This window comes from Bos javanicus, chromosome 24 (assembly GCF_032452875.1).
Source record: "Bos javanicus breed banteng chromosome 24, ARS-OSU_banteng_1.0, whole genome shotgun sequence".
NCBI classification, from domain to species: domain Eukaryota; kingdom Metazoa; phylum Chordata; class Mammalia; order Artiodactyla; family Bovidae; genus Bos; species Bos javanicus.
In genome coordinates, this window is record NC_083891.1 from 61475945 (window position 1) to 61495238 (window position 19294).

Consider the following 19294-nt stretch of genomic DNA (forward strand, 5'->3'; position numbering starts at 1 on the left):
CATCACACAGCGAAGACCGAAGGTCCCGTGTGCTACAACCTAGACCTGGCGCAGCAAAATAAATAAATATTTAAAAAAAAAGAACTTCATTTCATCAGGAGATGCTGTTAAGAGAGTGAAAAGGTAAGTCCCAGAGGGGGAGTAAGATATTTGCAACCCTATGACTAGTGAGAGGTAGTACCGAAGAGGTGAAGGATGCCTAGAAATCCACAAGAATGAGACAAGGAAACGCAGCTGCAAAATGGGCAAGAGACCTGAGCAGGCATGGCCCAGATGAGGACAGCCAAGAAACCTGCGGTAAGCAACTGGTAGTGAGCAATTAATCATCAGAGAAACATAAAAACAAGCAAAAACAACGCTGTGATATGATTACGAACACAGCTGATTTTCTAAAAATAAAGAGACTGACAAGTCTAAGGTTGGAGAGTAAATAAAACATCAGGAACTCTCATACATACCAAGCAGGAATGTAAACTGATATAAACATTTTGGACAACTGTCTGGTATTACATCTACAACAATCCCACCACTTGATCGGTACCCAAGAGAAACGTGGTCTACGCAGACAATGCGATATGATTCGGCCTTAAAGAGGAAGGAAGCTCTGAGACTCCCTGGCAGTCCAGTGGATGAAGACTTGGCCTCCCAATGCAGGGAGGGCAGGTTCGACCCCTGGTCAGGGAGTTGGGATCCCCTATGCCCTGCAGCCAAAAACACCAAAACATAAAGCAGAAGCAACATTGTCACAAATTCAATCAAAACTTTTAAAAAATGGTCCATTCAAAAAAAATCTTTAAAAAAAGAAGAAAGTCCTGACACATGCTGCAACGTGGATGAGCCCTGAAGCCATGCTAAGTGAAACAAGCCATCACAAAGATAAGTCCACTCACAAGCGGTACCTTGAGTGGTCAATCCATAAGAGACAGAGTTGAATGGGGATTGTAGGGGTTGGGGGAGAGAGGAGAATGGCAGTTGAGGGGCATGGAGGTTCTGCTTGGGCAAATAAAAAAAAAGAAATGGTGTCAATTGCCATTGCAAGGTACGTCCCCAAACCAGAGAAGTTAATTTTAACGTGTTCCCAAGAGAGAGGAACCAGCACATCCACGTGGCTCCAGGTTACTCGGCTGTGCAGAGTTTCTTTCTTTAATTCCATCTAATACTCAATATAAATACCTAAAGGAATTTCTTATGGTGAAGAGTGAACTAAAATTAGTCCGCAGCAGTAACTAACGTTGTCAGATTTACTAAGTATTCTTAGTAAACGCCTGTACTTTGATTGTAGCATTCATTAGCTAAGGTGGACTCGGTGCTGGTCAGGTAAATTAAAGATGGTGGTTGAGTGGAAGGGCATTGATGTTACCTGACTTATCACTCATTTCAATTAGGGTTGGCATCCCAAGTTCTCGACGCATGTGATTAAGAAAGTTAAGCTTCAGGTCACCCTTTGATGATGCCTAACTGCAATTCTGATTATCTTTAAACGGCAATTCCAGTCCCCAAGATGCAGCTAGCAGTTACTTCTCTCATGTGCCGAAGGGCAGGAATTTACCCTGGCGGTTTATCTGAATTGCTTCCAATCTTCAAAACCCCAGATTTATATGCGTTGGCCTACAGTGGCCTTGAAAATAATCTGCCCAAACACCCAGTTTAACCCATGCTTTAAGCTAAAAAGAAAGCAGACTTCCTTTATTTTTCTTTTTTTTCCTCCTGAATGGAGGTCCAGTTTGTAAAACATGTCACAAGAATGGAAATCTTATTTTCAAGATTAGCTTTCACACACAGCTAAATAATATTTCAGATGTCAGATTTCACAGAATCAGATTACAGATCTTACCTACTCCAAACACCAAAGAGTTGGCGTGGGGACCCTTCCATGATGCACTGATGACTTCTGGGACAGGCACTGAATCTGTGTAATCACCAAGAGCGGAATCATGAATGTCAAAACACAGGTCCTGGCTCACAGGAAAATGTTTAATAAATGGCAGTTAAAAAAAAATAATAACATTAGCAAGAGCTGCATGTGCATGGTCCATGGAAGCTATGAATGCCTTATTCCACTTCAGCGGATTTTAGAACAGTCAGTGATTCCACTCTCTTCTGTAAATTATCGAGCTGTACCAGTTCAGAGATTCTTCGGAAACTCAATTTCCAGGCATTTGGCTTTTGTTCCTGGGATTTCCACTGCTTTAGAGTATCCAGCTTTAATGGGCTCTTTCTGAGAAACCCTCCATTGGTTCTGAGAAGTACTTTTATTGAATGCTCCATTTAACTTCATTTTGCAATTAATAAAACTTTCAAGACATATTTCCCCTCCCCTGTTTTCTATTCGAGGGATTTTTTTTTCCTTGCCTTCTGGGTAATTAGGCCCAGAGCACCACTCCCACCAGGATTAGGCCTTAAATATGGTGCCCAAATGCCAAATGCCAAAGCAGACGTCATTTGCAGAGTTCTGGAAAGCCCATCTCTCAGATTTAAAAACATTCCATGTCACGGGTAAAGGTCTTTGGTCGGTAGGTACCAAACGAATCACTTTCTGATTTCAGTGACATTCAACCAACAGTAAAGCTTTTTGAGTTTTCAGTCTTTCTTGACAAGAATAGTTAACCTTTTCCAGTCTAGGAGCTGGACTCTTCCCTGCCTCTGCAACTTGACCAGTTTGGTAATAAAGCAAATCACCAATTTGGTTGTTTATTTTCTTAGCCTGAAAACGTTCGCGTGTTTAACTAAGAGCCAGCGTACCGCATCTGCTCTTCTTCTTTCAAAGTTTTAAACAAACAATCACTGAACATAATCAACTAGGAGCGATCCTCTGCTCGTGTGTCCTCCAGTCTGGAAACACAACAGAAAAGAGTGCGATTTATGGGATCCGTCGTCTCTCCAAGTTACTGCCCACTGTCTGGTGAAAAAACCGTTTCGATCATCTTCTCAGTCACCCAAGGCACGGCCCAGAATTTTCAGTTCAATGACAGTCCTAGGAAGTCACGGGGCCACTTTGGCCCGGTTCAGAGGAAGCCGAGACGCACTCAAACGTGAGAATAAACCGCTCCCACGGGATGCTTTATGCTTCCTAGTCTTAGGTAGATCAAGAGCACTTTTAAAATAAACTTGGCGTTTGTTTCCTATTCCAGTGGAAAATCTGACTTCAGACTTTGCAGTGACAGAAAAGAAGCCTTACTTTCCTGGGCAACCAGAACCTAGTTCTTGTCACAGGAACTGCACGGGTCAACAAAACGGGAATGATGCCCGTTTCAGGGTCCTCATGAAAGTGATGGCTCAGCCTTGCCTGGGGGAGCATCTCTGAAGCTTTAAGGTATGCCCATTCCTGGGTCCTATCCTCCACTCCCCTGCCTCCCCAACATTCTGATTACATTGGTCTGGGAGCCGGCCTGGGCGCTGGAATCCTTTAATCGGGGTACAGTTGCTTTACGATGTTGTGTCACTCTCTGCTGTACAGTGAGGTGACTCAGCTGTGTGCACACACACACCCTCCCTGCGGCGCTCTCTCCCCACCACCCAGCCCCCCATCTAGGTCACCAGAGCATCTGTGCCGTGCAGTGGGCTCCCACGAGCTCACTGTTGTACACATGGCAGTCTGGACACTGGGCTTTTACACGTTCCCTGGGTGATCTTAACGTGCAGCCAAGGTTGGGAGCCCCTGTGTCTTAGTCCATCTGGGCTGCTATTACACAATACTATGGACGGGGAGGTTTATAAACAACAGACATTTATCCCTCACCATTCCAGAGGCTGGCACGTCCTAGATTAAGAAGCCAGCAAGCTCAGCGTCTGGGGAAAGCCCACGTCCTGGTGCGCAGGACAGTCTTTGTGTGAGAAGGGGGGTGTTCTCCAGAGTCTCTTTGATGAGGGCACTGATCTCTCAGTCTTGAGGGTGCCTCCCTCATGACCTCTTCACCAGCCCCAGGTACTGTCACACTGGGGTTAGGTTTCAACATGTGAATTTGGGGGGAGGATGCTTTAGTTATTCAGTCCGCTGCATCAGCGGTAAAGAGCCCGCCTGCCAATGCAGGAGACATAGAGACACGGGTTTGACCCCTGGGTCGGGAAGATCCCCTGGAGGAGGGCATGGCAGCCCACTCCAGTGTTCTTGCCTGGAAAATCCAAAGACAGAGAAGCCGGGCGGGCTAGTCCATGGGGTCGCCAAGAGGGGGACACGACCCAAGCGACTAAGCACCACACACTCGTGGGCCAGTGGCAGGGCCCTTGGGCACAGAGCTCAGGAACGCTCTGTGAGATGGGAGAGGCCAGCGCTGAGCTGAGGAGCCGGTGCTGCCTGGAAGGGAAAACCTCCCCAGCAACCCGCCCTGGTCAGGGGTGGCGTCCTCCCAACTAAGACGGCCAAGGACCCCCACACCGGGACAGGGAGGGTCACGGACAGTCCTGCAGGGCTCTCGAGCAAAAGGACCCAAATGTACCCATCAGTCTCTCCTATAGACATTCCTAGGATCTGAGTTGTACCAAAAGCGTTCAGGCTCTTCACGAGGTCATTCACAACAAGGTGGTCTTTGCTAGGGTGGCCCTGGATCCCATAGGCCTGGACCAGACTCAGCCTTTGCAATAGTGACAGGGAACATAATCAACATTGTGGAATTTTAAATCCAAACAAGGCAGCTTCAGATCTGTGATTCAAAAGCAAAAGTATTTAGAGCAGAGAGCTCTGTGCCTTCCTGGCGTTTGAGCATCTTCCTTTAAAGCGCCATGGGTGCATCTGGACTAGACTTTTGGACTCAGTGCACCGGGGTCGAGGTCGGGGGAACGTGGGGTTTGCTCAGAACTGTCCTCTCCTGGGCTCATGGAGGCGCGTGCAGCTCTGGCTCCAGACTCAGGGCGCCGGAGGGGCTGCGCCCTCAGGCTCCGCTGCAGCGAGTGCGGATGCCCAGGGGAGAGGAGAGAGGCTCTGCGGGCACCCCGGGGCATGGAGGTTCTCCACCCCGCCTTTCAGGGCCCACCACATCTGGCCTACCTGCAGCTGCACCACCCCAGGCACAGAGAGGGGCGTCTGTGCAGCGGAGGGAGGGCAGGAGGCTAGAGAAAGGACGCTTTTAAACGGAAAAATAAAGACCATGAGGGGAGACTTCTCACCCGCCAGAGAGCCCTGTGTACTCAGCTGTCCCGGCCAGGAAGGAGGGCTGCTGTTCGCTGCTGGGGACCACTGTCCTGGAGACTGGCTGGGGGAGGCAGACAGGTGTCAGTGGGGGCTCCGTCCTTGATGCTTTCTCTCGAGGAAGCGAGCCTGGGTGGGGAGGCCCTGCGACTCCCCAGACCCTCACCAGGGATGCACGACCCGGGTGGGAGCTGCCCTGGGAGAGAGGCAGCTGCAGCCGGCTTCCTCCTCGTGTCTTGGTAAACTGAACACAGGCAGATACAAGATGGGAGTGGTTGCAGAGGGCTGGATGCCCCCGGGGCTCGTGTGGGCCACAGACCGAACATGTGTCAGCCACCTGCTCCGGCTCTTGCCCTGGAACGGAATCCCGAGCGTGGGTTTCACAGACGGGCTCAGGGAGGCAGTGAAGTGGGGGCGATACCAGCTTCGGGGGAGGAGTGTGCTGTGTCTCAGCATGGGCTTGGAAGACTCTGGAAGGTCATCCACTCAACACCTTTAGCAAGCATGTCTCTGTGATCCCAGGCTTCTGTTGGCAACTTCGATCTGACAGCACACACAGGACTTGATGGGGGTGAGGGGTGAGGAAGGGTGGTGGTCAGGTGCCCCAGGCCATCGGGGGGCCTCCCCCCAACTCTTCACAACAGCAGGGTGCCTGGCTGTGTCACTGCGGGGAGCCCTCACCGCTCCAGGTCTGCCTGGACTGAGTCCTCGGCTTGTGCGCACGGAAGGCCACCTGAGGAACGCTGACCGTCCGACGGCTGTTTGAAACCAGACCGCCTGATATATTCACGACTGCAGGGAACATGCAAGACTGCAGCCTGCCCCATCACAGACCAGCCACTTGAGCATAAAAATCGGAGCAGGATGGGGGGAAATGCCTTACTTTCTTTTTCACTATTCTCAAACTATTTAGGAAATAATTTCGTTTCATCAGCCATGAACTGAGATCCTTCAACAAAGCTCAGAGGGAGGAGAGAGACACAGATGAATAATTATGATACAAAACCTAGGTACGTATGAAAACAGAGAATGCAGACAAAAGGGACATCAGTTGGGACTGAAGTGGGGACAGGATTCAGGGAGGCGGAGCGGATGCCGCTGGGGCACACGTGGGGCTGCACTCCAAGGTAGGGGCCATTGAGGGTTTGGGGCGATGCGGGGTGAGGGGCAGGATGTAAAACGAGAGGCTCCAATGGCCCAGAATCAGGGAAAGAGCGTCCGAGCCCCGCTCACTGCCCCCGCTACTTTCACGGTGACCCGGGAAGCAGACTCCTGTGTAGACCGGGTCCCCTGATTCCCTTCTCAACACGAAGACCCCCTCAGAAGGCACCCTCCCAGCCCTGTGGGACTTGAGGGGGGTCTCTCGTGCAGGGGTCCCCGGGCACCCGCAGGCAACCTGGATGCTCCGGGGCCCTCGTCCTGGCTCCCCCTGCAGGCCCGGCCCGCCTGCCACAGTTGCTGCTTCCCCGGGTCCCTCCGTCCTTCTACCCCAGCAGCTCCGGGGCACCGCTGCCTAATCAGAGCGGCGCACCGCCTTTCTGGCCTCCAGGAGAGTCACTCAGGGTCCTCTTCAGGAGCCAACCTTTGGAGAAACAGGATTCTTCTAGCTGGGTGGGGAGGGAGGTGGGAGGGGCTCAGGATGAAGGGGACACCTGTGTACTCACGGCCGATTCATACTGATGTATGGCAAAAACCATCACGATATTGTAATTATCCTCCAATTAAAAAAAAAAAAATGAATTCTTCGGGCTAATTACTTTACACTCTTGCCCAGTCACCAGCAAACGGAAGTTCAGAGAAATTAAGGATTTCTCGAGGTCTATGGTAGAGATGCATTTTAGAAAGATATGGCATCACTGAAAAGAAGGGATGGACTCGGATCAGGTGTTCAAAGAGAGGAAGACCAATTTATATGACGTTTTGGAGACGGGGTGGGAAAAAGTCAGTGGTTACCAGGGCTAAGGATGGGGGATGATTTGACTACAAGGGGTAGCAAGAGAATAAATATTTTTCAGGTTTAAAAAAGTTTTTTTTTTTACTGCTCCATAGTGGGACCTCAGTTTCCCCACCAGGGATTGAACCCCATCTTTGCATTAGAAACACAGAGTCGTAACCACTGGGCCACTCTGGAAGTCCCAAGAAAACTTTTTTAGGGGTGAGGAAACTGCTCTGTGTCCAGATTATGGTGATGGCCACATCTCCATCCCTCTGTCAAAACTCACCAAACTTTACACAAAAGTGATCTTTACTGTATATCAATATATAATGCCAGGGGGACCGACTGAGAGGTTAGAGAACCGTCCAGGAGTAATGAGAAGTCGAATTCAGCAGAAGCAGGATAAAAAAGGGGGGGATCTGGATGAGCGAGATTTCCGAGGTAGAATTCAGAAGGACAGGGCCTACGTCTGAAGAAGGGGCCTCAGAGGTGCAGACGTGTAGAGCAGGAGAGGACCTCCCAAGAAAGATCTGCCTCCAGGACAGCTCTACCTTACAGATGAGAAAACTGAGCTGAAGGTGACGTAGGAGCTGGGGCTTTGCCTGGGCGGACGGTGGTGTCATTAACCAGACAGACAGACAGACGGACGCGGGAACAGTGGGTTCAAGGAGGAAGCTGAGGAGTCCACTTGTGGATGTTTTGAATTTGGAACACTGATGTCACCAAGGTTTCTCTTTTTAGTTTTCAGGAATTTGAAAACAAAACTGTTGGGTTTTGGCATTGAAAGCAATCTCTCCGCAAACACCATTTCACAGTAGTTACAATTAAAAAAAAAAAAAAAAAGGAACTCATGACTCTAATGTCCTACATGAAAACAGCACATCAGAGCAGTCTGAGTTTGTGAGCCTGTGAACAACAGTCATTCAAAAACACAAGTAGAGAATTGTCCTGATCCAATCAAGATTTTAGGCACATTCTCCATTAATGCATTTGTCATTAACATTGCCATAGTTTTTTTTCCTTTTTAAATTTTTAATTGGAGGATAACTGCTTTACGATGTCGTGTTGGTTTCTGCAATACATCAACATGAATCAGCCACAGGTATACCTCTGTCCCCAGCCTCCGGGAACCTCCCTCTTCCCTCCCAGCCCATTCCACCCCTCTAGGCTGTCACAGATGCCCCGTGTCACACGGCAATCTCCCACTACCACCCACTATCTAATTAACACATGGTAATGTATATGCTTCCACAGCATATTTTTATGAATCCACACAATAGTCTTTCTTCCTCATCCATAACATAGTTTAAACTTTGAAAATAAGTTGCTTTCCACGGTATGGATGCTAAGATGTAATTCACTGCTGTTTTATTTTTGCTTTCTTTGACGCCATGGACTGTAGCCCACATGGCTCCTCTGTCCATGGGATTCTCCAGGCAAGAATACTGGAGTGGGTTGCCATACCCTCCTTCAGGGGATCTTCCCAACCAAGGGATCGAACCCAGGTTTCCAGCATTGCGGGCAGATTCTTTACCATCTGAGCCACCAGGGAAGCCCAAGAATACTGGAGTGGGTAGCCTAGCCCTTCTCCAAGGGAACTTCCCGACCCAGGAATCGAGCCTGCATTGTTAGTGGATTCTTTACCAGCTGAGCTGCAAGGGAAGCCCTTTTGCTCTACAACATGTACCAAATAACCAAAGGAAAATGAGCACGGACTTGGTTCTAGCAAACTGGCAGCTGCCTAGCAAGAGTTTCAACACTACAGGTAAGACTGGAATCTAGGGGACCTCTGTCACTATTTCAGAACAATTATAAAATGACTTGATTTCACGGTCAGGCAAGGAAAAGCGGTAGAGTTTTCATCATAGCCACTGGGATGCAGCGTCAATTCTAAGAGTCAGATCCTCAAAGCTGCAAACTACTAAGAAGGCATAATGTTCGTGGAAGCCAAGTTTAATCACGGAACAATCTATAATCACATTTACAATGCTTCCCGTTTCTTCAAGAGCTGAGGAGCATGGGTGCAAGGATGGTTTGTCCTAGGGAGAAGCTAGAATATAAGCACCTTCTGGGCAGGGATCTGAGCTTCGTTCAGATGCATCTACACACTTGGCACTAGAGCAGATTCTCAGTTTATGGCTGTCGAAAGGATGAAGGAAGGAGAGAAGTAAACAGGTCTTCAATAAAAGATGGCAAAGCCACTAACCTCATTTACTCAGCAAATGTAATTACACGTAGGAGACTTTTTTAGGCAAGAAGATACCAACAAGTTTATAAGCTCAGCAAGGAGGGGGAAGAAAGATGGCAAACACTTGTGTATCAAAGCCATATCAGACAGCATGTCACAGAGCTTTGAATGGAGTCACAACAGGGATTAGGAGGGGATACAGATGTGGAAGCCAGCCAGGTCACCTTCTTCCAGGAGGTCTGAGCCTTCGGGATGGAGACTTTCAGAAAACAGATGAAAGCAGAGCCTTCTGGGATGTACAAACAGCAAGAAAATGTAACACCCAGAGCAAAGAAGACAAGATGAGTTTAAAGAGTAGGAAATCTTGCTCAGGAGTAGCAAGGGCTGCTGAAAGCTGAGAATTCACCATTAGAAGTGAATTTTCTTAAAGAGTGGAATCCTTTATCTTGGAGGAGAGGAGAAGCCCTTTTTTGACAAAAAAAAAAAAAAATCAGCGAAGAATTCTGATCAACTCTGTTACAAAGCATAAGATAAACTGGAGTGAGGCGAAACTGAGGCAGGTTGAAAGAACCACCTGGCAGGAGTTAGGGGTGCAAAATGCAGGGAGAACCAGGGAAGTCGGGAGTGAGTGAGCAGAAGTAGGAAGATACAGCCTCCATGGCACCCCTGGGCTTCCCTGGAGGCTCAGACGTCAAAAAATCCACCCACAATGCAAGAGACCCAGGTTCGATCCCCTAGTCGGGAAGATCCTCTGGCGAAGGAAAACGTCAACTCACTCCTGTCTTCTTGCCTGGAGGATTCCATGGACAGAGGAGCCTGATGGGCTACAGTCCATGGGGTCACAGAGAGTCAGACGCGACTGAGTGACTCACACTGCTACAACGGCACACTAGGAGACCAGGAGAACAGTGATCACACGAAGGGAGATTCGCTGAGCCCAGGAAAGGTGCTGGGGGACCGTGAGGAATTCAGTCCCGAATTAAATGTTCTGATCACACGTGAAACGGGAGCTGCCAGCAGAAAATCAGGTGGAAAGGCTCCTCGGTAAACAGCACAGAAGCAGAGCTGGGGCTCTCGGAAGTGCCCGTCCGAGAAGCAGCTGCCTCCGGCGACTTTCAAGCTGCCGGGAAGGAGGTCACTCACCAGAGTCAAGAAAAGGGAGAGACAGACTGACTAATGGACAGACAGAGGTGTCAAGGCTAGCCGTATTAAAGGACCTTCCAAACCGCTTACTCAACACATTCCCCCGAACACAAAGCAAGTTCCTAAAACTCGTTTCTAACTTGAAATGAAACACCTCACCACCTCATTCATAATAAAGGCGAGAGCTGCAGTCCTTTACAACCGAAGCTTAGGCTAAGCCCCACTGCTGACGTTTCGTTTGAGAGACAGCGCGGGGGAAGGAGGGAAATACAACTCAGGGCTTGGACAGCTCTCCTTTCACAGGCTTCATTCCCGCTTCAGGCCGCAGAAAGAAGGAACGCAGGGCTTCGAGTGGTACTTCTATTATTCGGTAGAAGGCAATGGAAACAAACAATCTAATTCATTCACTCTGCAGCAGCCCAGACACTAACCAAGAGAAGATGCGAGCGCTGTGTGGGAAGCGTGTTTCTTTCCTCCTCCCACGGCCGTCCCGCGTCTCTCTTCCCCAGCTCATTAGGAACTCGTTTCAAAGGCCCCGAAGACGCTGAGAAAGCTTCTCCGTATCTGCCAACTCCTCCACCACGGAAGACCAACGCGGCTCAGGACCGAGCCTTTCCACCTTCGCGTGGAACAAAAGCCCGACCTCTGCGCTCGGCGCCCACAGCTGTTTTCCACGAATACAAAGAGCCCAGCAGCCCAGCCGGCTCTTTGAAGGTACGCCATGCTTTTCCTGTGGCCTACTTGAGCTGCAGACTGAAACGTGCAAAAAAAAAAAAAAAAAGGATAAGGTTTTCACAAGAGTTACTTGGTAAGACGAAGCTGGTTTTCTTCCAGTGTCAAGTTCTTGAGGGCGTGTTTGCTGGGTTTCCATTCTTCTTTATTTGTTGAAAGAATCACTGAGTTGTTCCCCAAATGTATTATTATTTTGAATGGGCAGATGGAAGTTAGTGGTTACAAAAAGAAAATTCTACATTCTTCAAAAAGTCATCACTTTTCTTATCAAAGACTCACAACGCGGTGTTGACGGGAAAGTTACGTGGCAGGGCGGCCACTGTCGCATGTGGCGTGAGGCTCTTCAGCAGGTCAGCCTGAGCATGGAAGCTGATGCCCATCGAGGGTCGGCAGACTCACAGCCCTGCCCTGGGCACCATTCACAGAGACTGAGACACACAGGGCCTCAACCCTCTCAGGGGGCTTCCCTGGGGGCTCAGAAGGTAAAGAATCTGCCTGCAGTGCAGAAGACCTGGGTTCGATCCCTGGGTCAGACGATCCCAGGAGGAGGAAATGGCCCACTGCAGTAATCTTACCAGGGGAATCCACGCACAGAGGAGCCTGGCGGGCTACAGTCCATGCAGTCGCAAAGAGTCAGACACAACAGAGCGACTTTCACTTTCACCCTCTTGGAGTCTGCAATTTAAACCAATACCTATCCCCCCTGTAAGGCTGCACAGAAGGGCAGTTTCAACAGCACAGAGACAAGCAAACAGCCCTAGAACTCAGTCTGTATGGAACCATTTCTGTCCCACCAACAAGGTCCCGGGCTACTCACAACTGTTCTTTTTTCCCCTCAATGAAACAAACAAAACTGCTGCAAGCCTTCTTCAGATACATCCCTTCCTCACGTAGGAAGGTGGGAGACAACCTTGCCGAAGCAGACAGAGTCTAGCTTATGTCTCTTCCTCCTAGTCTTAGTCTCCTAAACAAAGAGACGAATTTGTGTGAGAGAAGAATCCCATGGGAAGGAAGTTCAATTACAGTCCAAGAAGCCTAGAAGCCACTGTAAAGCAGAGCTGAGCTCACAGGAGAGCCGGGCACCAGGAACTCGCGACCGGACTTCGTTCCGAGGGTGGGAGACACAGGGCCGGACGAGACCTCGAGAGACCGAGTAGGAGAAAGGTGGTTCTAGTAAGTTTGGGGGGTGAGGTTTTAGCAGAAGGACACAGAAACCCACAAAGCAGTGCATCCAGTTTTCAGAAAAATGCTGGAAGACGGCACAAAACTGAAAAAATAATGGTGTCCAGTCCTTAAAAAGATGGATGTGCCAGGGTTATTGCTATGCATGCCAGTTTGCTGGGACCACCCATTTACCCTGACGTCCAAGAGTAATAATTCCTAATACCTTCTGTTCATTCTTACAAGTACCCCAGCTTGGACAACAAATTTTATGGTCTTCCTAGATCTGAAAGAATGGTGATCTAATAGGTTAATGTGAACACTGAAACAGAATATCACAATTTTAGAAAGTTCTAGATAGCGCAGTGTATCTAATAAATAACGCAGCCTTCCTCTCCTGCACTTACATAGGACACTCTGGGTTGGGAGCTGCAGTCTGATGATCAAGAGGGGGGCTCACACACAGAAGGAGAAGGCATGTCGCGTGGCCCCTGGCAGGCACTCAGGACGGGCAGCAGACAGACTGGTCTTTGAAGGAAGGCAGAGCCGTTCCTCCAGGGTCTCAAATGAATGGTTCTTCAGCCACAGGACATGCCACTGAAGGCTGGCTTAAAAGTTCTCGGTGATTCTGTGAGTGAAACAGGTGTGTGCAGGTGGGGAGAGGGACTGTTAGAAAAGGTGCCTGCTGCAGGAGTTTCCACCGTGAGACGCACCCTCACAGAGCACGCACACACACACACTCACACACACACACACACACACACTCTCACACACACACATACTCACACACACTCACACACACACTCTCACACACACACTCACACACACACACACACTCTCACACACACACACTCACACACACACACACACACACACACTCACACACACACACACACACTCACACACACACTCACTCACACACAAGCAAAGAGGAGCCGGTGCCCGCAGGAGGTGCGGGCTCAGGCAGAAGCTGCTCTGGCCTCGGGCACCTCTGTCCTGCCGCAGGTGACCAAGGGCGGCTCTCACCCCACCTGGTGGTCTCTGGAGCCTCTCTGTGGCCGCGGGCACACGCTGAGGAGGGCGGGCTGGCGGAGGATGACATTGTCAGACAGCATCACCGAGTCAGTGGACGTGAATCTGAGCAAACTCTGGGAGACAGTGGACAGCGGAGCGGGCCTGCTGCAGTTCATGGGGCGGACCGAGCAGCTGAACAGAAACAGCAGCACTCAGATGGGGACGCTCCAAAACGAAGAGCCCGTGAACACGTGACCCGCGCAGCAGGCGACCCAGGCCCCCCAACCATCGCGGCCAAGCCGGGCTCCCAGCAGCTGCCCCTCCACCTCCACCCTGCAGAGCGGTCCAGGAGCCACAGGGATGGAAGGAAGGAAGGTCGAGGTTCAATCTTAGGAAATCTAAATACTTCTCTGGACAGCACCGCCCAGAATGAGAGGTTCTCTGAACCACTGAACGCCTTAAACCAAAACACACTCGAACCCTACCATCAGCAGAGCCCCCTCTTTTTGGGGGGCTGAGAAGGAAGGGTGGGATGCTGCACAGAGTTAACAATTTTCAGCGAAGGAAACCCTACCACACGGGCTGACGCCTGCTTCTCCCCTCTCCTCGCGGCTGGGCACAGTCTTCACCAGCAGCTCTTGAGCCGAAAGCCTCAGCAGGGTCAGAGAAGACAGTGACTGGGAGAGAAACGCGCGTGGTGAACGGGGGTGCTCCGCGCAGAGGGAACGCAGACTCAAAGGGGCCGCGGCGAGTGGGAACGCAGCTCTGAGCCGAGCTGTTGGGGTGCGCACGTGCCCGCTGGCACAGGCCTGGGAGAGGCGAAGACAGGACACACGGAAGACGCCGGGCCCCTTTTTCTCCAGCCCCTGTACAAACACAAAGACGAGGTTCAACCGCAGCAAGGCCGCCAGAGCAGCCCCGCTTCAAAACTCACAGGAAGGTTCCCAAACGGGAAACGCTCTCATAGCTCACGTCAGCTTACGGCAACCCTTCCTGACCAGGGACCTTCGACAGGGTCCAGTTATGAAACAGTTCAACTTTAGCCCTTTTTCAAGACGGAGCTGGCTGCCGACCATAGACCGTCACATCCATGCGTTTTTAACAGCCAAACCCAGCATCTCCGTGCCGCGTGTTACCACGTGTGATGCTCAGAGCTGGCACAGCCACAGCCTGTCATTCTTAAAATGCGAAGAGAATAATTCAGCGCCTTTTCTGTGATCACAGAGAATGCAATTAATACCCAGGCTGCCTTGGTATGTAGACTAAACCTTCTGCACAGTTTGGTGGGGCTGCTGTCTAGGGCACCTCAGCCAATCTTTTCATTCCAACAGAAACCGTGCCAGGCTCCTTGGCGCTGAGCGGAGGAGACGAGGTGGGGGCGGGGGTAGCTGGGCCCCCGCGGGGGCCTGGGCTCCAGAGCGATGCTCAACCAAATTCAAAGCTACCTTGGGATCGGAGGGTTTTTGTCTCCCGCACTTACTAAAAGCAATTAAAATATCGTCTTTGAAAAGGAAAGGTGGTTAAATTCTTACAGCGTTCTCCAGCTCAGCAGTGGCCCAGAAACTTCTTAAACTCACAGGAAGTAGAGGGTAGAAAAAACAGTGGTAGACAGAGAACAGGAGTGATTTATTAAAGCTCGTGATCCATGTGGGAAAACGGCTACCTGAGACTCTCAAGATATGAGAGGAGAAATAATTATAAATCACAGAAGGTATGGGGAGGAGAACAGAGAGCGCCAAGAGTCAATTAAGTGTGCATGTTTTCAGCTGTTACACTGCAACACACGTGTGCTGGCTGCAGCCGCAAGGCAACCCCGACCCCACCTCTGCTCATCTGGGGCCAAACGAATGGTCCAGACCAACGATCTGTACTGACACTTGCCGTGGGTCTCAGGGCCCCCGAGTAGATGAGACAAAAGGAAGAACAGCAGTAAAAACCAAACCCTACGCTCTCATGGATACCTTATTAATACCATCCCAGCTCATTCTCTGGCCTTCAAAGCTCAGAGAATCACAACATTTTAGACGGACCTTCTAACCTACCTCCCTGGTTTGCAGATGGAAGTAACTGAAGCTCAGAGAAGAGTGTGACTCGTCCGAAGAGCAGGTTGCGGAGGAGCAGGAGGATACAGCCAAGACCCTCGGCTCTCAGGGCCCTGAACACCGCGCTAACCTCACTGCCACCCCTCCTCCTGGCTGTGGCCCTGACAGCTCCTCTCTTCTTCCCCGGAAGTCCACCTATCCATCCTCTGTCCGTGTTCGCTGTGTGACACGATGAAAAAGAGGCATTTGGCCTTGTCTCCAGTCCTGGTGGGCTTCCCAGTGGCTCGGTGCTAAAGAACCTGCCTGCCGGTGCAGGAGAGCCGGAGACGTGTGCTCTGCCCCTGGGTGGGGAAGATCCCCTGGGGGAGGAGATGGAAACCCACGCCGGTATTCTTGCCTGGAGAATCCCACGGACAGAGGGTCCTGGGGGGCTGCAGTCCACGGGGTCTCCCAGAGTCTAGACGTGACTAAGCGACTCAGTGTGACCACCACACCGACCTGTTCCAGGCACAGAGCTCTGAAAATCCTCGTCACTCCCTGAGAGACGGGGAGAGAGGAGCACCTGTGGTGGTGTGTGGCCTCTCCCCAGTTCCTGACCCTTGGAATCTCCAGTGAGGAGTGTCCTTTGTGTGCTAACGAGATGCCTGAGGGCTGGGGGATCCCTTCAGGGTGGAGACTGGTCAACCAGGACGGCCAAGGCATGCTTGGGGGTTGGGACCCCAGACCTCCCGGGGAGAGGGGAGGAACTGGAGGTGGAGTTGATCACTAAGGGCCAGAAATGGATGACATTAATCCATCATGTCTACACAATGGAACGGCAGTAAAGCCCCTCCACTATGGGGTTCTGAGAGTTACCAGGTCGGCGAGGAATCTGGGGTGCTGGCAGGTGGCACAACCAGAGGGGGCACGGAGGTCCACGCCCCTCCTCCACATCCTGCTCCCCACGCGGCTCTTCTGAGCTGTACCCTTTAGAACAAACCAGCAACAGTAACAGAAGCACATCCCTGAGCCCTGTGAGCCGTCCTAACAAATCAGCAAGCACGAGGAAGGAGCTCCAAGAGCCCTTCAGTGGCCCAGACTTCCAACTGGAGTCCACAGTGCGGCAGTCCTGAGGGACGGAGCCCTTAATGTGCGGGGGAACTGATTCGAACTCCAGGGAGTCAGCGTCCGAACTAAGCTGAAGTGTAGGACACCCAGCTGACACCCAGGAATTTGGAGAACTGCTTGCTGGTGTCCGGAAAACCCCGCACGTTTGCCGTCAGAAGTGTTGGGAGTAAAACTCGGATGTGAATTCCTGCATCTCGGCCCTTGCCGCTTCAGCCCAGGGTCCTGCTCTGTCCTCCACCCCACAGACGTCTGTCCTTCCATCCCACGAATGACCCCACTCAATCTCAGACCTCCCTGACAGGTGAGATCCACTGACTCTGCTTTTTGCTACCAGGAGTCGGACACGACAGTGGCTGACTTCCAACAGAAGGAACGGTCCCCCGTCATGACTCCATGGCCTGACCCTCCACTGCCCTTGACCTGACGGATACAAACATTCCACACGAGTCAATTCTTTCCACTGAACACCAGCTACACTCTCTGATTAAAGCGTCGTGTCGGGCTGGAGGACATGGCTGAGTCCCTTTACAGACAGACTTAGTTACTTTAGATAGGACCTCATTCCACTATCTTGACATGGTAGATATTTCCACAGGTAATTTTCAGGTTATTTCTTACAGGCAGTGAACTATAAGTCAAAAGTCTGAAATTATACTTGCGAGTGAAATCATCCTTGAAAAGCATTCAACTATAAACTAAGTGTGGCCAGGCCTTTGCTACCTTGATGGACCGACAATGGGATCACCCAGAACCTGGCTTTAACCCACTTGGTGAAGTCACACGACACGACACAAAGCTGTCTACACTGCGCGCCTTTCTGCCGTCCTCTCTGCTGCTGCTGCTGCTGCTGAGTCGCTCAGTCGTGTCTGACTCTGTGCGTCCCCATAGACGGCAGCCCACCAGGCTCCCCTGTCCCTGGGATTCTCCAGGCAAGAACACTGGAGTGGGTTGCCATTGCCTTCTCCAGCCCTCCTCTATAATAACATCCAAACACAGGAATCAAAAGAAGGCCACACTACGCGATAAATGGTGAGCAGTGTAGACCCACGCATCCAATAAAAATAAAACGTGGGCCCTGGATGTCGTTTTCAATTCACTAGTAGCCACACTGAATATATTTATTCCATCCAATATATCCAGAATGTTATCATTTCAACACACAATTAACAGAAAAGTGACTAATGAGTAGTTTGCATTCATCTTTTCACACTAAGTCTTTGAAACCTAGTGTGTATTCTACAGTCCAGTTGCATCGATCCCTGGGTTGGGAAGGTCCCCTGGAGAAGGGAACGGCTACCCCCTCCGATATTCTGGCGTGAATTCCGTGGACCGTACAGTCCATAGGGTCGCAAAGGGTTGGACGCGACCGAGTGACTTTCACTTTCACCATTTTTCACAGGCCCGGAGCCACCGTGCCTGGGGGCCCATACCGGACAGCGCAGGGTAGATTTCAGACTCAGGTCCACCCTTTGCTGGCACACGTGAGCCTCTGATCAGCGCTGAGCACGCTGCTTCGCAGTGAGTCGACGTGTGGGATGCGAAGTGCTGAGAGGCAGACTGGGATGAGAGGGGCAGTACAGGGCTTGAAAAGCCGGAGCAGAGTCCGGGGGGCAGTGACGTCAGGGAGCCCTGGCATGCTGCAGGTCACAGGGTCGCGAAGAATCGGACACAACTCAGCAGCTGAAAACAACAACAGCCACCAGTCCGTGCCGAACTGTTCCTGCTCTCACAACATGGAAGCCCTGGTCTCAGGAGCCAGAAGGGACTCTGCTGCTCAGGAGGAAAGGCCAGCAAGGTCTCCATGGCGCTCCGAGCCCTTCCTCCAAGGTATCCTGAACCGGCCGCACTGCGGGCCTGGCCTGTGACGAGGCTGCTGCTAAGTGCCCAGGAGAGGCTGAAAACAGACAAGCACGTAGCCCGGGGTCCTGCGTCCCTGTGAAACCATCTGCATTCTGTTGAGCAGATTTGCGTAAGGTTGGAGCCAAGGGGACGTGGCTGGTCTCCAGGCTGCGCCCTCCCTCTGGGCTGCGACGGCCACTGCTGTGGTCCCCAGTTACGAGGGCGGGAGAGCAAGAGAGGTCCCCCAGTCAGAATCAGCATCGCAACGGAACCCTCCCACACTGACACGAAAATCGAGGTCCTCCGGGGTAAACGTGAAGGAGCTCTGAGATGTGACCTGACCGCCACCTCCTTGCTTATGACAAGAGTTTGCTTTCCACGACTCGGACCTGTGGCCTGTGTTTACAGCCCCACGCAGGGCTGCACCCATCCAGGCAGACACACGCACCTGAACGCCGTGGGCCCCCAGGAAAACCAAACTCACCCCCTCTTCCTCCTAGAAAGCCACAGGCTGCTGCCCTGGGGGCAACGCTGACCCCAGCGGCCCCTCCAGACGGCAGCCCCGTGTGCGAAGCACGCTCGAGGTAAAGGGGGCCTCGGGGGGCGCGCCCGCTCCTTGTCTCTTCCTCCGGGCCGAGGCGTCCGACTGCAGATGGCGAGTGAACAACGTGAGTCACACCGCCAGGCAGGCAAGTGTCACGGGGAAAACACGCAGAAAACTGTTCGACACTATTTACATCCTTGTTATTTTATTTCAGCTGCCTATCTCTTTCTAGGACGACTTCCCAGAGAAATTCCATTTTCATTACAAAAGCGGTTTCTCACGCCAGGGAAAAGACTGTGGCGCGGTGATTACTGCCCTGTTGCTTCTACTGCGGTCATCTCAGATGGTGCGTCTGCGGGAGACGAGTGGTTTCCTAAACAGGCTGCTCCGCGTCCTGCCGCGGGTTCGGTTTGCCCGAGTCATCTCTTCTGGGGCCTCGAGAGAAGCAGTTTTCGGGAGACTG

At 51.5% G+C, this 19294-nt stretch overlaps 1 protein-coding gene across 2 annotated transcripts in view; it reads right to left on the reverse strand.

Moving 5' to 3' along the window:
* The window catches only part of BCL2 (BCL2 apoptosis regulator), a 192888-nt gene that overhangs the window by 152783 nt on the left and 20811 nt on the right, over nt 1-19294 (reverse strand). The window contains exon 2 of one of the 2 annotated variants that reach the window (XM_061400379.1): nt 1961-19291. The exons of the other annotated variant lie outside the window; for it this stretch is intronic. Coding sequence (XP_061256363.1) covers nt 19205-19291 — 87 coding nt within the window. The 3' untranslated portion in view covers nt 1961-19204. Of the gene's footprint in view, nt 1-1960; nt 19292-19294 lie in introns of those variants that run through there. 2 annotated transcript variants of the gene reach the window in all.